The 25,760-nt window shown below is 29.3% G+C and overlaps 2 protein-coding genes across 2 annotated transcripts in view; one reads left to right on the forward strand and one right to left on the reverse strand.

Annotated features, from left to right (window-relative positions):
• Positions 1-1,306: 1,306 nt before the first annotated feature.
• Positions 1,307-15,007, forward strand: LOC127278082 (apoptosis inhibitor 5). Its single transcript, XM_051299611.1, has 9 exons — positions 1,307-1,518; positions 7,001-7,162; positions 7,352-7,517; positions 7,630-7,790; positions 10,449-10,646; positions 11,575-11,766; positions 11,855-12,238; positions 12,656-12,815; positions 13,721-15,007. The coding sequence occupies exons 1-9, from the start codon at positions 1,444-1,446 to the stop codon at positions 13,810-13,812; spliced, it is 1,590 nt and encodes a 529-aa protein (XP_051155568.1). The 5' UTR covers positions 1,307-1,443; the 3' UTR covers positions 13,813-15,007.
• Positions 15,008-16,921: 1,914 nt separating this feature from the next.
• The window catches only part of LOC127278151 (dedicator of cytokinesis protein 7), a 37,087-nt gene continuing 28,248 nt past the window's right edge, over positions 16,922-25,760 (reverse strand). Inside the window, exons 10-18 of the mRNA XM_051299711.1 lie at positions 23,420-25,701; positions 23,051-23,178; positions 20,256-20,518; positions 19,917-20,176; positions 19,336-19,770; positions 18,898-19,250; positions 18,568-18,770; positions 18,097-18,416; positions 16,922-17,189 (exon numbers count right to left, since the gene is read on the reverse strand). Coding sequence (XP_051155668.1) covers positions 17,165-17,189; positions 18,097-18,416; positions 18,568-18,770; positions 18,898-19,250; positions 19,336-19,770; positions 19,917-20,176; positions 20,256-20,518; positions 23,051-23,178; positions 23,420-25,701 — 4,269 coding nt within the window. The 3' untranslated portion in view covers positions 16,922-17,164. The remainder of the gene's footprint in view (positions 17,190-18,096; positions 18,417-18,567; positions 18,771-18,897; positions 19,251-19,335; positions 19,771-19,916; positions 20,177-20,255; positions 20,519-23,050; positions 23,179-23,419; positions 25,702-25,760) is intronic.

Raw genomic sequence — 25,760 nt, forward strand, 5'->3', positions numbered from 1 at the left:
TTGGCGGAAATCGTAAACCATGAGAGTGACAAAGATGGTGATATTTTTTAGTCCTTTTTATTCACATGGTTTACGCATTAAAGGCAAAAGCAGAATGATTCCGGTTACGAAGACGATTAAGACCTCAATCCCATGCAAATTAGAAAATCATTAGAGTGAAAAGGATAGCGATAACTTTCCATCTCTTCTGCACTCATGGTTTTCTGCTTTGCATTATGCATTCGCGCCGTCATGGGACTGCACCCTAAAGGCTTTTCTCCAATATGTTTCTTAATGTTTGCATTGCGTGACTGACGCGTTGGTTGGCAAGCGCAGTAACGTCATCAAAGCATTGATACCAATCGCGAACAATAAGTTTGGTTTAAGGTACGGTCATACGACTTTTGGAAAAACCATTCTTGTCTTTCTCTCTCCTAAGACAGAGGCATAAGATTGTCTCACTCTGCATTTTCTTACATTTCCCAAAGACGGAAAATGCAGAGTGAGACAAACTTATGCGTCTGTAATAGGAGAGAGAAAGACAAGAATGGTTTTTCCAAAAGTCGTGTGACCGTACCCTTAGGATTTTAAGACACTGAATTTTTTAATTATAAATATTAAATAATTAAAATTATTAAAAGCCGTCGAGAAAAATTTGCATTAAAAATTGTAAACTTGGAAAACAGGGATATGTGGAACATAAACCAAAATTTTTGTTCGCGGTTGGCATCAATGCTTTGACGACGTCACTGCGATTGCCAACCAACGCGTCAGTCACGCAACGTAAACATTTAGGAACATATTGGAGAAAGGCCTTAAGGGAAACCTGAGATAGAAAAGGACAGAAACTATTTATATGCCTAAATTTTTTTGTTCTTTTCTAACGCATGTGTTGCCATGACAACATGTGTGTTAGAAAAAGACAAAATGTGTAGGTATATCTGCCCACGAGTGTATTTATATAAATTTATTTATGTTTATTAGGATTGGCTAAACTTCAATACGCCATCTGGTGTTTACCTACCTATGACAAATGTCACATTTCAGATGTTCTACTTTTCTGTGTCTTGTATATTTTAGATTTTACCGCTTCCCCAAAGCCGTTTCCGAATTGTGATTTTTAGCACACTTTTAATAAAGTATATGCTGCAGTGTCCTTTTTTCGCACGGAAAAAAAGGACACTTTATACTTCCGAAGTATACACTTTATCAAAAGTGCGACAAAAATCCCAATGCAGAAACAGCCCAACTCTGCGTCATATTTGACCTTAAGTCCGTTTTTCATTGTATACTGCTGAATCAACCAACCATTATATTCCATCTACCATGATCTATTCCATTTTAGGGTGTACAGGCCGGTTATTTTGACCCGAAAGGATAGATTGCAGCAACTTAAGTAGCGTCAGTAATAATTTCGCTGTTGTAAATTTAAATTTGTATGAAAGTAAGAAGTAAATATTTACCATGAGTACGGATAGTATTGAGAAGTTATATAAAAATTTTGGGATTCTTGCTGATGCCAAAGATAAACTTGTTGAGGTAAGTAGTTAATATTATGTATTTATAGAAATTCTTTATTTCTAGTGTCTACTGTTTGCAATTAGAATATCAAATATTTTATTTCACATGAAACTCTAATAATTTAATGCAGTAAAGTTATGAAGAAAGTATAAAATTACTATTATCAAATTATTTTTATTTTTTTTAATTTAGAGGTTAAATATTTAACAAAAATTTATGCATCTTCTTTTATTCGATTATCTTTTATTAGATTGATCTTAATTTGTTTCTTTTCATTTTCTAATTCATTTATTTTCTTAGAAATTATTGTTTTGAATTTATATGAATGTATGTTGATTTTTTTTTTAAATTTAGAAAAATAATTATAGATAATTTATTTTAGCAGCAATGAAAATAAACTTTTGCTGTGCATTTATTATTCTATTAAAAGTTTACTATTATGCTTTACATCTGAGATATTTTTACTTAAGTAAAAAATTGTTAAATATATCTAATAAATTTAAAATTGAATTATTGAAACAAAAAAATATTTTAACTATCATTGAATCTATTAAGAAAAGGAATACAGAGAGTTCAGCAAAATTTGAAAAATAAAAATTCAAAGTTTTCAAATTTATCAAAGTAATTTTTTTCTAGATTCATCTTTAACGTAGTAACTCATAATATTTTTATATCTCAATTTTTTTTTTTGCACCAAAAAAAATCATGATTTTTAATAGGTAAACAATACATTTATTTACATATTTTACTATTAAAATTCTTCAATATTGTAATTTTAAAATAAAATAATTCTAAATAAATTCTTCGAAAATTTAATTACTTTTGAAATTTTTAATTTAAAATCATTTTAACTATTGTCACAAAATTTTTAATGCAATTATTTTAATATTGAATTATTTAAATATTAAATCTTAATAATTATATTATTTATAAACTCTTTGAACTAAAACTCTTTGTAAATTTTCCCATTTTCAAAAATTTTAATAAATTTTATAATTTACTAATATTAACGATTTATATATTATAAATATTGTTTTTTAAACATTAATTTTAATTCCCAGGAAATTTATTTATTATAAAAAAAGTTGTAGGATCAGTTGGGGTAAATGGGGACAAGAGGTTTTGGAGCTTAATTTATAGTTTTAAAATTAAGTTCAACGTCAATATTTTAACCTCAGTTCACCTGCAAGAGGTTTTGAGTATTGCCAAGCTTTTATCTTGACAATTGGCAGCAAGATAAAAAAAGTTAACGCTCAATGCATAAAAACTTGAAAATCAAAGTCAAACAGTTTCAGTATTTTGTCTCGCATTTCAAAGAAAATAGACTTAAAAATTTGGTCGATATTTTAAAAGCTCGACACTTTTTTAGCTGTACGAGTTTCCTTTCTATGTTGTTATTATTATTTACATCAATAATTTCAAATTTCTCGCAAAATTTCAGTGTGCTTTACCGACAAACTACATAGAAAGGAAACTCGTACAGCTAAAAAAGTGTCGAGCTTTTAAAATATCGACCAAATTAAATTTCGATGGATATAAAATTCGATGCTTCTAAATTTCTATCATTTAGAATATCGAACAAATAAAATATCGACCACTTTAAATGTCGTTCATTTAGAATATTTACCAAACAAAATATCCAACTAATAAAATTTCGACCACTTTAAATGTCGATCATTTAGAATTTCGACCAAATAAAATATCGTCTAAATAAAATGTCGACCACTTTAAATATCGACCATTTAGATTTTCGATCAAATAAAATATCGACTAAATAAAATGTCGACCTTCATAAATGTCGGTTATTTAGAATTTCGACCGAATAAAAAATCGATTGAATAAAATGTCGACCTTCATAAATGTCTATCATTTAGAATTTCGATAAAATAAAATATTGACTAAATAAAATATCGGCCACTTTAAATATCGATCATTTAGAATTTCGAATAAATAAAATATCGACCAAATAAAATGTTGACCATTTTAAATATCGATCATTTAGAATTTCGTTCAAATAAAATATCGACTTAATGTAATTCGGTCAATTCAATTTTCGATCTTTTTAATTTTTGGGAAAAATCATGCGCCTCTTCTAAACCAGAAAGTTCCCTTAATATTAAACCATGTTAAATACTATGTACTGATGAGAATATAGATGAATACTATTTTCAATGCATTTTTATAATTTCTGAAAATAGTGTTGTAGTTGATAAATACAATTTTCTCTTTCTCTCTAATATAAGAAATATTGTTGAAATTTTTGTTTCTATTTACCCCGAATTGTAGTAGGGGAGGATGGGGCATGAATAGTTTGGTAAGACTTTTTGAATCTAGCGACGAAACCTGAATTTATATCTGCAAATGAGTAGTACTTTTGGAAAGCTTGGTTATTTGGCTATAATTTTGCTATACATTATTTTGCTGTAGACTGCAATCCCTACGAGATACGAATGAAAATGTAAAAAAAAAATTTTAACTATCCTTGCCCCAGTACCGGGGCAAGAATAGTTAAAAGAATCCGAATGCTAAAAATGTCATAAAAAATCAGTAAATTTTCGTTTTCTTTATTTTATTGGAATTAGACTATTCAATATTGATATATCAAGTATTAACAATATGTTTTGAACATTTTCTAAATATCAATTATTGCATTAAAATTCGTCTGAACTTGAATCTGAGATTTAACCAATTTTCTTCAGATAATCACCAATTTCTTGGTCAATAAGCTTCGTTTTCCGTATATAATTACGCACTATTATGTATATCAACCTAAAAAGAACAATTAAACATTTTTTTTATAATTTGCAGTCGTATTAGCAGGATTTTATCGATCCATAATAGGTCTAACTATCCTTGCCTCATGAGCTCATATTTCAGTTTTTTCTAAATTTTAAGGAACGACGTGAATTAATTTGAAAATAATTACGATATTCGTGTACAGCAGGAAATTCCACTCCGGAAAACACTTACGTAAATAAATATTCGGAAGCACTAATATAGAAAACAATATGATAATCATTACGTTGACATTTTAGCAAAACAGACTTTTTACAAAAATAAACTCCTGACTTCGCAAATGGTGGCAGATTGACTTCCAATTTTTACTATCATCTGTTGGTGTTAAGACGCAAATATACCATGAATGACGCGATTATTGAGCAAGCCGTCTAAGCATAACAGCAACTAACTATCCTTGCCCCATCCTCCCCTATTAATAAGAGATAATTATAAATATTAATTTGAATTTTTAGTTTATTTTTTGCTTCCTCGTGGAGGAAGCTATGTAGTCCTTTCGTTTATAAACTTTTTAAAAATGGTGAAAACAAATTTTCCTCTATATAGAAACATGTTATATGAGATCCTGATCAATTGTCCGGATGTATGTATGTGTGTGTGTATATATATGTGTGTGTGTATGTGTGTGTGGATCGTTTTTGTGAACACGATATCTTTAACAGGTTTTAATGGATTTGGATAAAATTTGGTAGGCTTATTTAACACATTAATCTCTCAAAAATGACGAGAGGATTTTTAAAAATACCCCAAAAAAAAAATTTTATCGTCTTTTTTCCAAAAATTTTTTTTTAATTGAAAAAATTTTTAAATCGAAAAATTTAAGGTAATATATAATATAATCGTCTTCTTTATGTCAAGATGAATCGATTGATATATATAAAGTATAAATTTGATTGAAATTTAAAGAATTAAAGAAAGTTAAAAAATCAAAAATTCTCATTTTAGCTAAAAAATGATGTGTTTATTTAAATTCATGTTTATATATATGAAATAATTTTATTCCCTGCATTGAAACGAATTGGTTGGTATATATAAAGTATAGATTTGATTTAAAATTTGAGAATTAATAAAAATTGAAAAATCGAAAATTCATATTTTAGCTAACAAATTTTGTGTTTTTTTTAAATTCAAGTTGATGAATAAAATAATTGTATTCCTTGCATTAAAACGAATCGATTCGTATATATAAAGTTTATGTTACACTCAAAATTAATTAAAATTTTCTTTATTTTTCAAAAAATTTAATTAATTTAAAACATTTTTAACTCGAAATTTTTTAAATCAATCAATTGAATTGGACAAATTCATTGCTTCCTTCACGAGGAAGCGAATTTTTTGCTTCACACAATGAGGAAGCATAATGTTTATGAAATAAACATAAAGGACCCCCTCCTTGTTTTACAAATTCGAGTCAAACAAGTGAATGGGTGTCTTCTTTGATTTTCAATTTTTCATGCAATAGGAAATAATTTTTGTATATATTGCTTCTAATTGACAAACGGAAAATGGGAGAATACTTAAAACTTTTTGGGGATGATCTAAGGTTCAAGGTTTAAGGCCGTATTTATTTAAAAATTTGTTTATTTAACTGAAATAACTATTGTTTCGATTTACCTCAACTGACCCTAAGTACAATTATAATTAATAATCAATTATTTAAAAAATACTTCTATTTTATTAGGATTATGGTAGGGGAGACTGGGGCAAAAACCGGCCATGTGGGTAAACCGGCCAGGTGTTAATTTCTTCGAATTGGTGAAATTTTAAAATATGTCAAAAAAAAAAAAATTGAACTGGCCGGTTTGCCCCAGAGGTGTAGCCGGTTTACCTCAGGGGTGGGGCAAACCGGCCAGTTTGCAAATTTTTTTAAAATTGATGCAGCAGCTAAACAATACATTTTAAGGTACATGTGTCTCTAGGAAAAAGTTGCGCAATTAGATGACCTTTTCAACAAGCTATTATAAAAGGTTTTTCATTAGATTCTTTAGTTACTAGAGCCTTACAACTGTTAACATGGTCGGTTTGCCCCAGTCTCCCCTATAGTTAAATAAATGAAACGCCAAATTATTAATCAATAAACCAAGTCTTTATTTTAACGACACTTGGAAGATGTATTTAGATCTTTACTCTACCTAAGCTTTCGGCAGAATAAACTTAAAGACAAAAAGGACTTATTACGTCATGTCAAAAGTGAACGATATTCGCTTATACCGAATCTCATTGTTCGTTTTTAGTTTACATTATGTGGATGATCATACGCCGTTCTGTCGCCCCAAAATTAAAACTATAAACGCCACCCAAAACGAATTCGTCGAAGAGTAATATAAGATTTAAACAGAGATAATTTTTAAAACATTTATATTTTAATGAACCAACAGTTTTTTTTTTTTTTAAAGAATTTTATTTTATTATAATTTTTTTTTTTGAGCTGAAAAGAAATATTTATTTTAGTTTTTGGTTAACATAATGAGGCAGAAAGAAACTAATTAACAATTGAACCGACGGCGACCAAAAGGGCTTACGCGAGGTTTTCATTGGCCCCTAGAATAGCTGGAAACTCGCCGAACGCAGGGCCAACGAAAGCCACGCGTAAGCCCTTTTGGTCGCCGGCGGTTCAATTGTTTCCTATTGAATTTTTTTTTTTTTTTGTAGTTACAATAATTTTTTAATGTAATTTTACATTTGTATTTAATATTTTTTTTAGCATGAAAAAGAGTATTTGGAAATTCTAACAGCTGTTAAGGGATCTGCTAAAGAAAAGCGATTAGCTTCGCAATTTATTGCCAGATTCTTTAAGCATTTTCCAAAACTAGCCGATCAAGCTATAGATGCTCACTTAGATCTCTGCGAAGATGAAGATATCGCTGTAAGTTCATTCACCTAGTTAAATATAATTCATCATAAAAAAAAATAGTACACACGATTTAACATTAATTTTTTTTTCTTAATTCAATATAAGTGAATAAAATAGTTTTTAGATTTAAAAAAATTGAATTTAGATTTTAATAACGAAATAAAAAAAACAATTATTTATCTTTTTGTACACTTTATATAGATACGAAAACAGGCTATCAAAGATTTACCATCGTTATGTAAAGACAACACAGAACATACTCCAAGAATAGCTGATATCTTAGCTCAGCTTTTGCAAGCTCAGGATCCAACAGAACTTGATGTGGTACATAACAGTATTATGACTCTTATAAAAAATGACTCAAAAGGTAAAATATCTTTTACTATAATAATTAATGCATTTTTAAAATTAAAATCAATTCAGAAATTTATTTAGAGTGAAAAAAGATACAATTTTCTTAATTTTCTTATTTACTTCAGGTGCATTGAGTGGATTTTTCAGTCAAATTCTTAATGGTGACGATTCAACTCGTGAACGTTGCATTAAATTTTTGGGTACTAAATTGAAAGCTCTTGGTCATAGTGTAATTACAAAAGATGCTGAGGATTTATTGATAGCAGAATGCAAGAAAGTATTACAGGTAAGTTGTATTTCAAATTTATATATGGGTGATTCTACAAACGAGGGAATTATGAGCGGTCAAGCATCAATTTTTCAAGTGTTTAGCGGAAAATTCATACTGGATTAGTAATTTTGAATAGTTGTAGATTATTAATATGGAAATAATTATGACATTACTCTATACCTTATTTATAAAATATCTTCTTGAATTTTGTCCCTGGATTTTGTTATCATTCGTCAGGCAGTTGAAAACACGTTAAAATTATTAAAAATCAACATTCTAATGAAGTTACAGTTCGTTATTGTTGTAAATTAAACTAAACTAAACTAAATGTGATACCACGCATGTTTTATTTAATTTGTTATTCTATTAACAAAAATTTCTCAATTTGTGACCAAGATTGCGTTGTGACCAGACAAATTCTCATTCGTCTGGCATCTATTTTTTTGAAAAAAATATTATTTTTAGGTCCTTTTATAGGCTTATGCATTGCAACTTTGAATTCTCTATCGGATAGAATTGCTTATTTATTTATTTAATGTTGTTTCTACCTTTTTTAAAAAAAAACTGCCAAATTCTCATTCGTCTGGCACATTTGAGACAGGATATACATTAAGCACTAAAAACAGCGTAAAACTAATAATTTTTTTTAACATTTTTCGATTTTCTTGACTTAAAATAATCCTCACTAAATTTTTAAGATATTGCTAAACCCCAATCTTTAATTTTCATTTTGTATATATAATTATATTAATATAAATAAACAAATGAAAAGTACCTTTTTCCTGTTAATCGTATGAATATCACAACGAAATCGAAATATTTTTTATTATTAGACACTTAAAGTACTCCTACAGATTTGTGATTTGTAAAATTATGTTCTAGTAGAACACACGTAATTTGTTATAAACAAATTATATAAACAAATTACTAATTAAAGCGATACCTTTTATTGATCCTTGTAAAATTCGTTACTCGGGGGTTTTCGAGGTCGCTAATTACGAATCCGACGTCAGTTTTTCAAAATTCAAAATGGCGGATCCAATATGGTGGACGACATTTGAAATAACTTAATATATTTGTCTGAAAATAATTACTCGGGGGTTTTCGGGGTCGCTGATTACGAATCAGAGGTCAGTTTTTCAAATTTTAAAATGGCGGATCCAATATGGCGGACAACTTTAGAAAAAACTTAATATATTCGTCTCAAGTAAGTAGTTTCCAGTGATTTTAAATATTTGTCCGCCATTTTGAATTTTGAAAAAATGACTCCGGATTCACTTTTAGCGACCCCAAAAACCCCCGAGTAGAAAGTTTCAAGCAAATCCGAACCAATTTTTCAAAATTTGTCCGCCATATGGGATCCGCCATTTTGAATTTTGAAAAACTGACCTCTGATTCGTAATCAGCGACCCCAAAAACCCCCGAGTAGAGAGTTTCAAGCAAATCCAAACGATTTTTAAAAAATATTCCGCCATATTGGATCCGCCATTTTGAATTTTGAAAAACTGACCTCGGATTCGTAATCAGCTACCCCGAAAACCCCCGAGTAATAAATTTTGTATAAATCCATTAATTATTTTTTGTGTTAATGTGAATTTTCTATACACGATCTTAATTTCCTGGATAAATTGTTTATAAACAACCATAACTTTTGTAATTTTTAATATTTTGTCTGGCCATTTTCAGATATCTTTTTTAGTAACATTAACTTGAAGTTAAAGTACTTTTCAAACTTTAAATGAGAAAAAAATGTTGTGTCCATATTTTCTTCATTTTCGTCCTTCGTTTGTAGAATAACCCATTTGAATAAAATCAAAAGTTCTGTCTATACATAAAAAGAAAAGGTATAGTTGTGGATATTGGAATTTATTAAGAATGACTAAATTTATTTTTATAATTTAATAGAAGCAATTAAAGATAAGAAATAATAAATAAAATATTAGAAATTAAGCCAATGGCAACAGGTTATTTAAGACCCCTTTCAAAATAAGTGATTTTACGATAGTCACAATATCTAATGACTGCTTCATCAAAAATAAAAGAAACCAAATATTTTCTAGTAGTAGATGAGTATAGCTCATGAATGAGGGAAGGGTTTTTAAAAAAATTTAAATTTTTGACAGAGTTTTTTGTCACAAATTACAATTTTTGGGACAATTTAGACCATGTAAAATTGGTTGTAATCTATGTTCTATGTAGAAGAAGTGTGCTAAATTTCAGAAAAATCGGTGCATTAGTTTTTAAGAAATCGTAATGACCGACTTCAAAAATAGAGTTTTGAGAAAACAGCATTCATAGTTAAATGATATAAACGTCGGATTTTCTTTTTTATTTCATCGGATTCGTTTGAAAATCTTTATTCTGTGGTTTTTGGGGTCGCTGATTACAAATCTGGTGTCAGTTTTCCAAAATTTAAAATGACTGATACAAAAAGGCGGACTAAGTAATTAAAAATCAATTGCACTAGGTACATGTCGAAACAAAAAGCTTTTTCGAAAATTCTCTCTCTTTCCTAGAGTTTTACTCAAATTATCATAAAACCTTGGGAAAATATTCTTGACATGTTATACTATCAAATAAAAAAAAAATCGATTTTTTTTGTTTGACCCATGTAACCCATTAAATATGGAAGTTGCATATCACAAGGGTTCTTAGTTTACTGTTATTTTGTAGGATGTTACTGCTAGTGAATTTCATAGCATTATGGATGTATTGGCCTGGACAAAATTGGGCTCTACAATTAAAGGACAACAGGAATTAATTGATATTGCAATAGAACAAGCGGAACTTACTGTACCATTCAAGCACACAAATTTGGAACAATGTAGCAGGGTTATTGAATGTATAAAACACGCACTTCCCTTTTTTAATGTAAGTGAAAACTGTAACTTACATTTTCAAATCTCGTTCGTTATACGAGACACATGGATAAGCTTTAAAATTTATTTGTTAGAATTTTTATTTGATAGAATTTCATTACCTAGAATTTACTTTTAGCTGAATTTTTATTTCTTCGAATTACTATTTAGCAGAAATTTCATTTTAACGAATTTCTATAACGCAGAATTGTTACTTAAAGGAATTTTTATTTTACAGACTTTTTATTTCATCGAATTGTAATTTAATAGAATTATTATTTGCTCGAATTTTCATTATATAAAATAGTCATTTAAAAGAATTTTAAATTTAACAGGGAAAATATTCTAAAGAATTCTATTCTATTCGAATTTTCATTTGTTCGAACTTACATTTTAAAAAATTCTTAAAACGTCGAACTTTTCTTTTACAGAACTTTCATTTTCCTGAATAAATATTTGGGCGCATGATTTAAAATTAACCAATCATAATTTCGTTGATAGCTTCTGATTGGATAATTTTAAAGTTAGTGCCCAAATTTTCTGACAAATATTTATTAAGGCAAGTGAAAGTTCTGTGACTTAAAAATTCGGCGTTTTGAGAATTTTGTAAAATGCAAATTCTACTAGAAAATAATTCTTTTTAATATTCATTGTGTAAAATAGAAATTCTTTTAAATGACTATTCTGAAATTCTCATAAATTCAAATTCGATTAAATAAAAAATTCTGTAAAATGAAAATTTCTTTAAGTGACAATTTTGTAATATAGAAATTCGTTTAAATGAAATGTCTGCTGAATAATAATTCGAAGAATTAAAAATTCGACTAAAAGTAAATTCTAGGTAATAAAATTTTGTCAAATGAAAATTCTAATAAATTAATTTTAGTGCTTATTCATGCGTCTCCATTTCAATTTTAAAATAAATTTTCATTTATTTACAGTCTCAAACGAGTTCTTCAAAATTCGTTTCATACCTTTGCGTACAAGTTTTACCACATTTATCACTGATTTCATCGATTGAAGGTCGAGACACTCAATTGGAAATTTTAAAACAATTAGCTGAACTTTCAGAATTTTGTGGTACACTCGAAAAAGCGGAAGATAAAGTTCAACAACTTTACAATGTATTAATCGTATGTATTTTTTTTTCTCAATATTGCAATCTATTTTTTATATTTAAATGAACGTATTGGATTTGATTAAAAAAAATTTTTCTTGTAGACCTTCATGCCACTCCCTCCTGATGCAGAGATAACAGAAGTTCCAAAACTTCAATTCAGTCATGTCGAATGTTTGATGTACGCGTTTCATAAACTTTGCAAACAAACTCCAGAATTTTTAACTAAAGATGCAGAACAATTAAAGGAATTTAAATTAAGATTGCAGTATTTTGCTCGTGGTATTCAAGGATATATTAAAAAATTGCGTGAAGCAATTAATGGAAAAACAGAAGAGGAATTAAAAACAGAAGAAAATCAATTGAAAGTTGTTGCATTGAAAACGACAAATAATATCAACACTTTAATTAAGGATTTGTTTCATTCGCCACCCAGTTTCAAAAGTATCGTTGAATTGTCTTGGAAAACTATCACCAACTCACAAAAGGTATATATTTATTTTTATTATTTATTTGATCGTTTAAAAAAAATTCTAATTTTTATTGGTCAAAACTAATTAATTAATTAAAATTTTAATCAAATGTAAATTTAATCGATCGAAATCTAAAGATTAGCTAATTTTAGTTTTAAATTATAATTGTTTAGTGATTGATAATCATCATTTTTGATTTTGTATTTAAAAGAAAATAACGTTTTTTGTTTCCATAAGAGATTTTCCTTTTAATTTTTGTGAAATAATTTTTATTCAAATTCTCTACATATATATATATATATATATATATATATATATATATATATAATATTGACTCACTAGTGTAAAAAAACAGAATTTTAAAAATAATTTTGCCTAAATATGCTGAAGAGTTAAAAAACTTAAAAAAATGTTTGTTTTATTTTATTTTAGACCGATAAAACAGTGTCTGGACACAAACGTCACACGCCTATTACTTTTGGAAATGATAATAGTCAAAATAAACGCAATAGAGACGATATGAAAAATAATAAAAGGGAACTTTATACTCCACCAAGTGGAAAGTACAGCTCAAACATCTCTTCAAACTACGGTAAGTTTTATTTTTTGCTTTTTATTTTATATTTTTTCTTATAAAAATATTTAACATTCGAAATTTACTTTATTTTCAAAAATTTCAATTTAAAACCTTCTAAAATTTAATTATTTCTGAAATTCCTCATCTAAAGATTTTCTTTAATTTAATAATTTCAACTATAACTTACTCTTCCAAAATTAAATTATTTTTAATGATTTTTATATTTAAAAATTCAATTATTTTAAAGCATTTTTCAATTAAAAACTTTTAAAATTCAGTTTCTATCTGTAATTTCTTATAAATTCTTCAGCAACAGAAATTACTAAAAATTTCAATCAAACATCATTAAAGTTCAATTATTTTCAAAAATCTAAATTATAAATCTTCGAAAACTCAATTATTTTTTAAAAATGGTTATCTAAAATTATTTAATAAATTCTTTTTAATTTTGTAAAAGTTAATTATTGTCTGAAATTTAACAAAATATTTTGAAATTTAATCATTTCGAAAAATTTCAACTGTAACTCTTTAAAATTTCAATTATTTTTAATAATTTTAATACTTTTTTAAAAATTCAATTATTTAAAAAAAGTTTAAAATAAAAACTCTAAAATTGAATTGTTTTCAGAAATTTAAAACAAAACTACAGAAGTTTAAATTTGCATATTCGAACAAACAAAAATTCTGTGAAATGAATTTTCTCGGTTATATAAAAATTCTATAATATAGAAAATAGGTTTAATGAAAATTCTACAAAATACTAATTCGAACAAATAAAAAATCGGTTCAAAACTAATTATGACAAATAAAATTCCATAAGATGAAAATTCTAACTAATGATTTTTAGAACATAATCATGCGTCCTAATTTTAAGTACAGAAGTACATTTAAAAAATAATTTATTTTTTTGTTTGTTTCAGGAAATAGAGGACGACTTCGTGGTTATAAGCAAGGGGGTAGAGGCGGTTTTAGGCAAAGGGGTCGCAGTAGTTGGCGAAATAAGCCCTATTAATATTGATTTAAAGTTTAAAGTACATTTTACAAAAAACGAATCGTTTTTCACTAAGAGACACAAAAGAGATGAAAATGAATTTAGAAGCACATCATGTGAATTAAAATATTTTTTTATTTTGCTTAACAACTTCTCAAGTTATATCTCTCTTTCGTTGATTTGAAAAGTGTGCTCTTATTATTATTATTTTTTTTTTTCATTAAGAGCTTTGAAGAATTTTATAGGGCGAGGTACATAAATTTGAATTTTATGTATTTTTTTTTTCTTTTAATGTCAAAACATTTCAGTAATGGGACAACGTTAACGAGAGATTTTCAAGTGTTAAAATACTGTCGAAAGGAATCAATCTTTTAACACCGATTTACTACTGAAAGTGATATAATTCGTTCACTATATAGGGATTTTTCATTTAAAGAAGAAAAGCCATCCGAAAAGTTGTCTCCTCAACTTTTGCGAACTTTTCCTATTATTTCCCGCTTTCCGTTTAATAATTATTGTCCTTTAAAAAAAAAAAAAAAAAAAAAAAAAAATTCATAAACCTTTAAAAAAGCCACTTGTAAAATGTTTTATAGCAAATGTTTGTTCTTTAATCAAAGAAACATTTTAAGTTTTATCAACATGAATATCGTACCAAAGAATGCAATTTTTTTTTAAAAAAAGCAATTCAAAAAAAAAAATTTTTGAATTGACTTTTATTTGCATTTTTGTTAAAATTTAAATTTAAGAAATTATTTTAATTTTTATTAAAATTTTTTTCCAAATTAATAAAAAAAAAAAAGAAAAATATCTTGAAACATTTTTTTTTCTCTTTGGCAAATTTTTGTTCACTAGTGACGGAAACAGTTTCTTTGATTAGTGACAAGTACATTAACCATAACAATTTTTATTACACTTTTCTTTTTCAGGTTCCAGAACTGATTTAACATTTTGCAATGGAAGCAAAGCCGGAGAAGCTCACATTATAGAATTCCGAAAATCAATTTTAGATTGGAAGTATCTTGAAATTTCAATAATTAGATTTAATTTTTAATTAAAATCAAAAAAAAAATATATATATATATATTCTTAATTAACAAATATTAACATTTTTCTATATAATTGATACTTTAAATTTGAGCTAAAAAAAATGACGATTATTTGGCCATATTACATGAAAAACAAATGTTTAATAATAAAAATTTTCAAGAACTCGAAATGTAAATATTTTTGTTTCAGGTTTAGATTTTTTTTTTTAAACTGATTCATATATTGCAATATCAGTTTATAATAAGTGAGAGTCATTTTGTTTATTGTGAAAATCTTTGTTTTAAATATGTGAATTATTTTTTAATTTGTATCCCTCCCCCCTTTATATGGTACCTGTTTTATAAGGTTAGTTTAAGGTTATTCTTAAATCTCCTTTAAAAAAAAAAAAAATTTTCATATACAATTTAGGAGGTTCTGTATATATATTTTTACAGTTTTGGTAATTCACTTTAAATAAAGAGAAAAGAATAACTAATCTTAAAATTAAAAATTTTTCGTTTATTTTTGCGTTTCTTCGAAAGGTACTCTTCATTATTGTGCCAATAAGACTTATTAAAACTATAAAAAAAAAATACTTATCAGGCGCCTGAACATTTGTTCTCAACATAAATTTTCACATAATTGAATTTGTCAATCGTCATTAACCACAAGCTTCCTATAATTATCTTAATACCATAATAATTTCCAAAATTAATAAATTTCCTCTTTTGTGGAGTATTCACATTTCATATACACTTATAATTTGATTTTACACAAAACTTCTATGTTGATTCGAATTATCACTCAATAATTATACACAAACACGTGACAAAATAATATACATGATATTTGATTGTAAGTTTACATAATCAATTTTTTGATAGTACGAAATAAAAATTTTTTTGAAAAATTAAAACAAAAAATTATAGTTACATTATTTTAGGCTAATTTCTAGAGAACCTGTTTATTTTTCAGTTATACATTTTTTAACAACAAAAACAGAATTTTATAAAGTAGATTTTTTTCATGTGATAAATTTTCATTTCGAAGAATTTCTATTTAACTGAATTTTTGTATAGAAGATTTTCTAATACATTACATTTTCAAAGGATATAAATTGATTCTATTTATTCAAATATTCACACTATATTTTTATAAGGAAGGAAACCACATTAGAGGGTTCAACAAAAAATTAATACCCTTTTTTTAATCAAAAAGACGCAAAAAATTATAAACTCAGATGGCGCAACTCCAGGTTTAATGGCTGCTAACATGGAATGTTTTCAATTAAAATGCTTAAAAAAAATTGTGAAACACAGATAAATATATGTGCAACATAATGTCATTCTTGCATTTCATTAAAAAAAAATTTATTTCTTTAAAAAAAAATCCCGAAAAACGGCTAAAAAGCACCGTCCTAATGTCTGAAATCATAATATGAATCATATGAATCATTATTTTAACTAAAATTTTATATAGGTATAGCAGATTGTCTAATATATTAAATTTTCAAATAATACAATTTCCATTTGACAGAATTTATGTTCAGCAAAAATTTTTATAAAAAAGGAATTTTTATTTATCAGAATTGTTCTTTTGATGAATTTCTCTTTATCCGAATATTCAGGTAACAATATTTTCATTAACTGAATGTCTACATAAAAAAATTCTTATTTAACAAAAATTTTATAAAGAACGTTGTTTATACCCGGGATAAATTCTATTTAACTGTGTCCCTTATTTTAAATAAGAAAAAAGTGCAAATGGAAAATTAAAGGAAAAATAAATTTATCATTTTGTCTCGTTGCATTATGGTAAAATTTAATTTTAATTTTTATCTACATTCGAAAAAAATTGTTCCTTCTTAATAAGAACTTTTAAAATTATATACAAAAAAAATGATTTTAAAATTAAACATTTTGACACTTTTTAGCACTTATTTTGTTACAATTTTTATATTTACAATAAAAATTTGATTTTAAAAAATAGTCGCCCAACTCAAAAATTAGATTTATGATAATAATTATTTTAATTTGAAAATTGTGTAATAAACATGTTAAAACTTCGTGAGAAGGGTACAGTAAAATTAAATACAAAGTATAAATTCATTTTCAAAATGGTGCATTTTTTATTTATTTTTTTGGTAATAATACTTATAAAGTAAGAAGAAATACAAAAAGCTTACATATATAATACATTTATATAATAAATAATAAATTCTCTTCTAGTTTACGAATACAATGTAATAATACCAATGTTATATTAATATGAAAAATTACAACACAATTTAACCACTGTTTTTTTTTAAAAACTTTTAACGTCCATCAGAGATGTAAAACTGTATAATTTATTGCAGATCAGACGGTGAATTTCTGCAAAATAATTTATTTTTATTTTATAATCAATTTTATCAAAAATTTACTTTTTTATTTTTATGTGCCACTATTTTAGTAGAACTTCATTTTTGAAATTATAATGAGTCCTTTTTTTTGAAGAATGTTAAATTCTAGCATTCTTTGTTTTCTATTTTCAGTTTTTTAATTTTTTCAAATTATATTTATACTTTATATTTTTTTCCGTGTATAACATAAAATAACAATTTTGGACATTCGAGCTGGAATGACTCGAATTGTAAAAACCCGTACCGAAAAGGCGCTAGTTTAAATCGGTTTATGTCGAAACGAGTCAACATACTGATAACATCTACATATTTAAATTTTAATTGTCTGATGAATAAAAACAGTAAAAACAAACTGATTTTAAACGTTTATTTAATTATTTTTTTATGAAATATCTAATATATGCTTTTACGCATTTAAATTGAATTGATTTCCTTTATTATTTATTTAAATATTTTAAAACTATTTATTTAGGGTCAGTTGAGGTAAATCGAAACAGTAGTTATTTCAGTTAAATAAAAATTTTTTAAATAAATACGGCCTCAAACCTTGTTGGGGGTGATTTAAGGTTCAAGGTTCGAGGCCGTATTTATTTTTATAATTTTTTATTTAACTGAAATAACTACTGTTTCGATTTACCCCTTGTTTCAATGCGTCATACACTATACTTTCAATATAATAATAATTTCATCAATTTCAGTCAATAAGCCAGTAAGTTCGATATTCGAACCAGCTGCTGCTCAGATCGGTTTATTTCGATTCGAGTCAAGGCGCTTAAAAATCGAAAAAAATTCGATTCGATCCAAACTTTGCACAACTCTAATATTTTCTAACGTAAAATAAATATGTATTGTTAAATAGACATTAAATTGAAACTTACCTCCAAGCTATAAGTGGCGTTAATCTTTCAATTAGTCTTTGATAGTTCCTTTCTAATTCACGTTGATAATCACGTTGATCGGGTCCTATAAGATTTTTATTTCTTCTCAATGCATCTAGACATTTTTTTGAAAAATCTTTAAAGCACAATCGTAACTTATGCTGCAATCGAGATGGTTGTGCATTTTGTTCCTGTAATCCTGATAAAAAGACAATAGCAACCTCCGCTGGACCTTGATTCACTGTTGTTCCAATGCAACCTTGAAGAACCATTTGCAACATCTTTGGATCCGGAGGTTCCTGAGCAGTTGCTGCTGCAACCTGAATAAAAGAGATTTCAATTCTTAAAAAGATGTATTTTTAATTTTTCTTCATTTCACCTTTTTTTTAAATAATATTTTAATTTATACATTTAAATTAATTTCCTTTTAAATATATTATAAATTAGAAGAACAAAATTAATAAAAATTACTTCAGTTGTCTTCTTTTGTATATCCTCAATTGCAACTTCTATTGGACTGAGTACAATTTGCTTTCTAGAAACAACTCGAATTCGTGTCTTAAGATAAGGGAAATGTGTAGCGACAGTTAAAATTGTCTTTCGCTTGCATTGTTCCCTTAATTCTCCATGAGCTTTACCTCCTGGTGTAAATGGAGTAGCATAGACAAAACGCTCTATAATAGATCAAAAATTGACGAATATAATAGATTATTTTTTTTACGATTACGATTTTAGTAATTAATTTTAAATTACAGTCGATTATTAAGTAATTATAATAATAATACTGGGTCAGTAACTCACTTATATTGAAGTTTTTGCGAAATACTGTAGATCTATGCCTCAGTTCATGATTTTCAAAATATGGCTCCACATAAGTAATTTGTACATAAGATTTGTCGGTGTCCAATTTATTCATATCAACAGGATTTGAATCCTTAATAATAACAATATTATCAACTCCAAATCTATCAGCATAAAAATTTTCAATTCTCGAAAATATCTCCGGTAATTTTGTCAATGTTGGCTCTTTATAAACAAATTCTTCACCATTGAGATCACCAAATCTTGCTCCATAAAATCCAACTCTAAAGTACGTGCCAAAAACACGTTTTCCTGATAACTGTTCAACTTTCTGGTAAGCTTCATGTAATTTTCTAAAAAAAAATTAACGAAATTTAAATAATAATTGTTTTTATTTTCAATAATCATATTTAATTTGGCTAATTAAATTTAACTTACCCATGAATGTTTGCTAATTTTTTGTAATCATGAGCAGCCTCAGCAATTGGTAATAAAACTCTATAGACATCGGGAATTGCTTCGTACATGCCAGCGGCATAAAAAGAACTTGCTGCATGTTCAAGTAAGCCGGCTAATCCACTTTCAGAGAAATCGGGACCCAAACAAAGTCCCTCTTCCCTTCTGGCAAGCACATCATCGCCAACTGCACTTTCTTCGATTGCATTAGGCGTTATTGAACTAAGCGCCACGGCACCAATTGGACGTCCACTGCTTCCAGGTTCCAAAAGATGCAAATATTCGGCAACAAGCGCTGCACTGTGTACAAGACACATTGCAGCCTCGGTGTGATTTTTTCGCTCCATGTGCTGTTGTGCCATGTTTGCCAACCATGTTACACGAAGATCTGGCGATCCTTGATATCCTTTCGCAATTCTGTACAGTAAAAAATTTATTCGACTACTTTAGAAGGTCAAAAAATGTATAAATTTCAAGAATTTTTTTCTCAAACACATTGAAATAAATCGATGAGAGATTTAGTGGATCCATTTTATAATTTTATAAAAAGTCGTAAAATTTACCTATACATTAGGTCCAGCAACATTTCCGGATCTTCTTGAAATTCTTTCATTTTCACAGTATCCGAAAGAATCATATGAAGATTAAAAAGCAAATCTTTTACTTGTTCAGGAAAGCTTGTTTCCGCTAATTCAACATCACGTTCTGCATAAACTAAAACAGTTTTAAGAGATCGACGTAAAGCACCTTCGCTTAACGATCTTCCACGACCCACCAGTGCAGACAATGAAGTTGTCACTTGCATCTTTACTCTGGCAAAATTCTAAAACATAAGTTAATTTTACAAATACTAATCTCATAAATTATTAGAAGCAATTTCAACATTATTTATTTATACTTACGTTTCCAATTTCAAAATTTTGCCGCATTAATAAATAAAGACTAGCTGCTGCATGACTTCTAATTGCACTCAAAGGAGAACTGCAGCGAGTTAATAAAGTTAGACACAAATCTCCACATCTTTCACTTTCCTCGTCAAACAAGGCACTGTGGTATTTGAAAACTAATGCTCTCTGTGAACTGAACATATGTTGAAGTACTGTTGTACTTTGATTTCTGGCTAAAGCTCTTAGTAAAACTTTCAATACTGCACCAATTACGGCTCCTGAAAATTCGATTATCCAAAATACTACATGTTCAGAGAATGATTAAATTAGTGTTGCATGCGATTCGATAATTTCTCGTTTCTCTGTCAATTTAGATAGTTTTCGAAATTTCTGGAATGTAACTTTGTTATTTAATTTGTTTTAATTCGTATCTACTAGCGTCAAAAATAAATATTTCCGAACGAGAAAATCGAAAATGTCAATGAAAAATACTATTTTAGATGAAAATTAAAGGACATCGAGAGAATTATTAAAACGATCCACACCGAAGTAATTGATATTTTTAATTAATAGACAAAATTATTCTATTATTTTTTACGTCTTGAAGACTCCGCATCCTCCGCTGCTTGCGATATGGATAATCTTCGCTTTATTGCAATACTTTTATCTACCTTAAAAGCAACTTGGGCTTCTACTGCAGTTTGCAAACTTATGATCGACTTTGAAGCACGCAATCGATATGTCCGCTGCCTTACAAACTCTTCCAATATGGCCGTACGCCAGGCACAGAACGACCATCACCCTTCTTTTTATTGGCCAATCCTTAAGCGTCCCACTTTCTCCAACCTTTCCGTCTCCTCTGCGTCGGTGACTACAACCGCAAGCTTCATTCCTCGTCGATTTGGTCCTATGACCGTCACTATTCTGCTTCTTGGCTTCTGAAGCACTTCTGCCAACGCTTGTTGAACCTCTTCTTCTTGGATAAGATAATCAAGGTCACAGTGGAGATCCTCGACCTGTATTACCTTACCCAAGAAGAAGAGGTTCAACAAGCGTTGGCAGAAGTGCTCCAGAAGCCAGGATGTAGTATAGTGATGGTCCTAGGACCAAATCGACGAGAAATGAAGCTTGCGGTTGTAGGTCCCCATGCTTCCAACCGCTTTGGCGAGCTCACCGGTGAATTCCCTTATTGTAGCCTCCTCTGATTTTGATCAGGAGATTTCCCTTTCTTGTAGGCCTTGCGCCCACGACCTGCTTGTGGCTGACGTCCGGACTCACGTCCCTCCAAAGTTTGCTTAGTACTTCGGTATACATTATTCCTGTTGCGATTTGGATCACCAGTGTAGATTCACTCGTCGCTTTCTTCTTACTGGTTTGCTTAGGATTCGGTGTTACCGTCACCAACGCAATCTTTTTGACAAGAGGTGCCTCCTCTTGCCGAAGCCGCTTCTCATGAATACGCTCTCTTTTCCTGTTTCGCTCTTCTCAGTTCAACTCCACATTACCTATAGCGCCAATAATATTGCTATCTCCATTATCTGCTAGGTCGTGCTTTGTCTTCGCCTCATTGACAAGATCCTGAAGAGTCTTAAGTCCGTCCTTAATAGTCATGTTGACATTCTTCTGGACTTTGCAAGACTTTACCATCTTGGCGATCTCCTCTTCGATCCTCTGAGGATACTCAGCTTTCACTTGCCTAAGCTTTAAACACTTATTGAGTTCTTTTTCAATTGTCTGATTATCTAGATCAGACGAAATCAAACTTCTTTTGCTTCTGACACTAGAAACGCTTCAAGCGCTTCCTCTTCTACTTCTAAGACTTTCTAAACGGATCTGGGGAACCTTAAGAAACTGGGTGCCCCAATGGTCCATCCTCCTTGTTGCATTGGATGCTGCAGTACCCAAGGTGTCCATTACTGCAGCAGAGTTGTCACTGAATTTTAAAGCTGGGAAACCAACTTGCTCACTTCCGGCAGTGCCCTACCCTGCACCGTAAACGTCCTTACTTAAACCTTAGCTTTCCTCTTTTTTTCCTTAGCTTACATCTTTGTTTTTGGATGTCTTTTAGTGAAAAGCCCCACCACCATGACAAGGTCTACCAAGAATTTACAAGACTTTTGGTAGCGGCCAACCATACTGAACATCCCTTTAGTTTCGTCAAGAATTCTTTACGCAAATTTAAGTTTTTTGTACAAACTTTTAATCGAATTTATTTAATGCCCTTCTCTTCTGTCAATCATAAATTTGTCTCTTCCAGAATGAATTACAAGAAATTATTTACTTTTCTCAGTTGCTTTTCATAGAACTAATTATGGAAATAATGCTTCAATTAATACTTAGTAGAGAAGCAAACTCAATTTCAAATTAAATTTACTTTTTTGATATTAATTTGACAAATTTCATCTCGGCGTTATGTAAATTAATACTGAATTTCTATCTATATCACGCCAATCTAGTTAATGTAATTAGTTTTTTAACTATTTTGTTACAATTGTATTTAGTTTTAAGAAGTACTATTCGTTAGTGAAACGATGAAAAAAAAGAAAATTGTTCATTTCTCAAATTTTCTCAATCGAATGCAGCACTAAATTGATAAAATGTAAAAGTAAAACATTAATAGTCTTCTTCATTACAGATTAATTACTTAGAAAATTAATTGCAAATTGAATCTTGAATTTCAAAAATGATTCAACTCGAAAAAGCGTCATTTTTCATAACAATTATTAATAATAAAAATGACTCACGGTTTTTAGAGTTGAATTTTTGAAATTCACAATTCAATCATTTATTATTAATTTATTGTTTAATACCTCCACCACCGTCAGCTTGAACAACAGTTTCTAGTGTATCTAATACAACGAGTGATGCTTCTGCTGCTAAAGCTCCTTCAATATGTGCATCTTGTTCTACTGCTTTTCCCTCAGGTTGTTCGGAAGATCTGTTCATTAAAAATATTGATATTTAGTTCCACACGTTGCTGTTTCTAAGTGGGGACAAATAAATTTGCATCAAGGAAATTTGTTTTTCAGGAAAAAAGCAGGATTTAAAAATCTTCTAAAGTTAGGGAAGTTTTTGAACATTGGGAACAAAATAACACAAAAAATACATAAAATATAGCGACACATTGGGAATAATTTGATTCACAATGAAAAGAACAGGATTAACGAAATTAATATTACCTGTAGGGCATTTGATCCTTTCTCCATCTCAATTTATCTCCAACAACTCTTTCCTTTCTTCTCATCATCATTTCACTTCTGGCACTTCCTTGGCCAAGAATAACGTCTTCCAATCTTGAGCGAATATCACTTGTTGCTGAAGATTGTTGTGGTAATCGTTTCAATGCCTTTTTTCCCTTATATTCGAAAGCTGCATTAGAAATATTTAATACTTGAAGAAGACTCAAAAGACGTCTCACACTTAATTCTGAACACCATTGCATCAAAGCACTTTTATCGAGAGATTTAAGAAGCCAAAGAGTACACATTAAAAGATGTCTAGTGGCTTCCGAACTAAGAAACACTCGACACTGAGCTCCAACAACTTCTGCTGATGCTCCACCTGCAATTGCTATCGCCACACACTGAGTTATTGAACCTTGATCATCAGTGTAAACACTTTTCTCCTTTGAATCCCAATGATAAAGTTGTGGAAGAGCATTCATAACAATATTCAATAGTGGCAAATACAAAGCGGCGACTCGCGCTTTCGAAACACTATCAGAATATCGTGGATCAACATCATGTAAGTTCATTAAATAGCGAATAGTACTGATAGCCTTGTTTTGAAGCATTGGATTTGGAATTTCTAAAGTGTATGACAAATCTGATAAAACAAGTCCAACGAGAAAATGTTGCTGTCTAAATTCTTGGCTCAATTCAGAGAAACGCGCTCGATCACCAGGCACAAGTGTCGATATAAAACTACCAGAACTACCTGTCGAAGGACTCGGACTAACAGGCGCCGATCCAGATGTATATCCCGTTCCAAATGGTAAATTCAAAGGAACATAGTGCTCATGTGTACAAACGGTTTTCACCAAATCCAGTTTTAAAGCATAAAGAGCAGCTGAATCTTGCACTTGTATAGAAGCTTCAGAAAGTGTTGAGCAAGTTGTTTTCAACAAAGACAAAACAAAACCACGATCCATTAGTGACATAAGATCAGAGAGAAAATTACCAAGACTTGAAATTAAATTCATTGAAACTTTATTATCCTTTCCACAATGGGCTATCACTTCCGATGAAATAGCAGCCACTAGTGTTGCAATATCATCACAAAATTGTGGTGAAAATCTACTTTTTCTCACTGCATCAAGTGTTCCTAATTCCGACAATGTTACAGCCATAGATCGTACTATTAATTCCAAAAAGAACCACGAATGTAAAGTAGCAAGTTCTCGTGATTGTCCCGTCGATACAATCCAATGAAGACATAATTCCTCATGCAAAAGCCTTCTCGATGTATTACTATTCACTGACTGTGTTTCCTGACGCATTGAAGCCGTTCTATCCAATCCACGGGAATGTATTTCCATCTCAAGATCCTCCAATGGCAGATCTGGATTACTTTGAGCTCGCATCATTAAAGGACGAAGAAAATGTGGCACTGGTGGTAATGTACACTGATAACTTGTATAAGTCGCCAATAACGCGTGCCGTCCATAGGCATCAATTTGACCATCAGGTAAATTTGTCACATTCCTCACTAATAGTCCAATAGCTTCAAAAACAGTTGCTGCAATATTTAACGGCTGCGAAGGCAAAGTTGGCGGACAAACAAGAATTGAAATTAACTGATCAAAAAGCTGTGGCATCGATCTTACTAGCGCTGAATTTGAAGCACGAGCCAATCCCAATAGTGCCGATTTCAATTCTGATTCCATGCCAGATTCACCAATTCGCGGTGGTACGTGACCAGTTTCCAATGAATTGCACAATGACAAAAAACGATCAATATATTTATCTTGTGCATGAACACTCGAAATGGGTTCTAGAATAAGAGTAAAAACACCACGATGGGCGTCTATCCATTTAGTACCCGGTAAAAGTACATCAGGTGCAATGTATGAATAATTAGCAGGTGGAGGATCTAACATTGCCGGTAAATTAAATTCACCAAATTGTAAATGTCCCTCACGCAACAATGGTAACCATGTGTAGGCAACGGGTGTTTCTACACTTGTTTGCTCAATTTTTTTCTGACAACTAATATGATAAAATGTAAATAATAAATGATGATTTGCATTTAAATCGGCGGGAAGACGAATTTTCACTTCATCATAAAAATTTGGATTTTTATTGTGATATGAAACTGATGTGATATATTCGTGAGTCATTTCTGGACACGATGAACGACCAAAAATTGCCATCAATGCATTTTCCTCTTGTTCACCTTCCATTATTTGTATTCGAACGGCAATATTTCGTGCTGAACCTGTTCTTGAGCTGAAATTAGCTTCCTGTAATTGAAAAAATTGTCCTTTTTCTTTCTAGTCTAAAAAGGTAATTAAAAATTGTA

Source organism: Leptopilina boulardi, unplaced genomic scaffold (assembly GCF_019393585.1).
Source record: "Leptopilina boulardi isolate dan_hultmark-lab unplaced genomic scaffold, ZJU_Lbou_2.1 LbouV2_195, whole genome shotgun sequence".
In the NCBI taxonomy this organism is placed as follows: Eukaryota; Metazoa; Arthropoda; class Insecta; order Hymenoptera; family Figitidae; genus Leptopilina; species Leptopilina boulardi.

Coding starts and splice junctions, on each gene's coding strand:
- LOC127278082 (XM_051299611.1), top strand. CDS start 1,444: ATGAGTACGGATAGTATTGAGAAGTTATATAAAAATTTTGGGATTCTT. Junction 7,791..10,448: donor AATGCAAGAAAGTATTACAG/GTAAGTTGTATT, acceptor GTTATTTTGTAG/GATGTTACTGCTAGTGAATT. Junction 11,767..11,854: donor AACTTTACAATGTATTAATC/GTATGTATTTTT, acceptor TTTTTCTTGTAG/ACCTTCATGCCACTCCCTCC.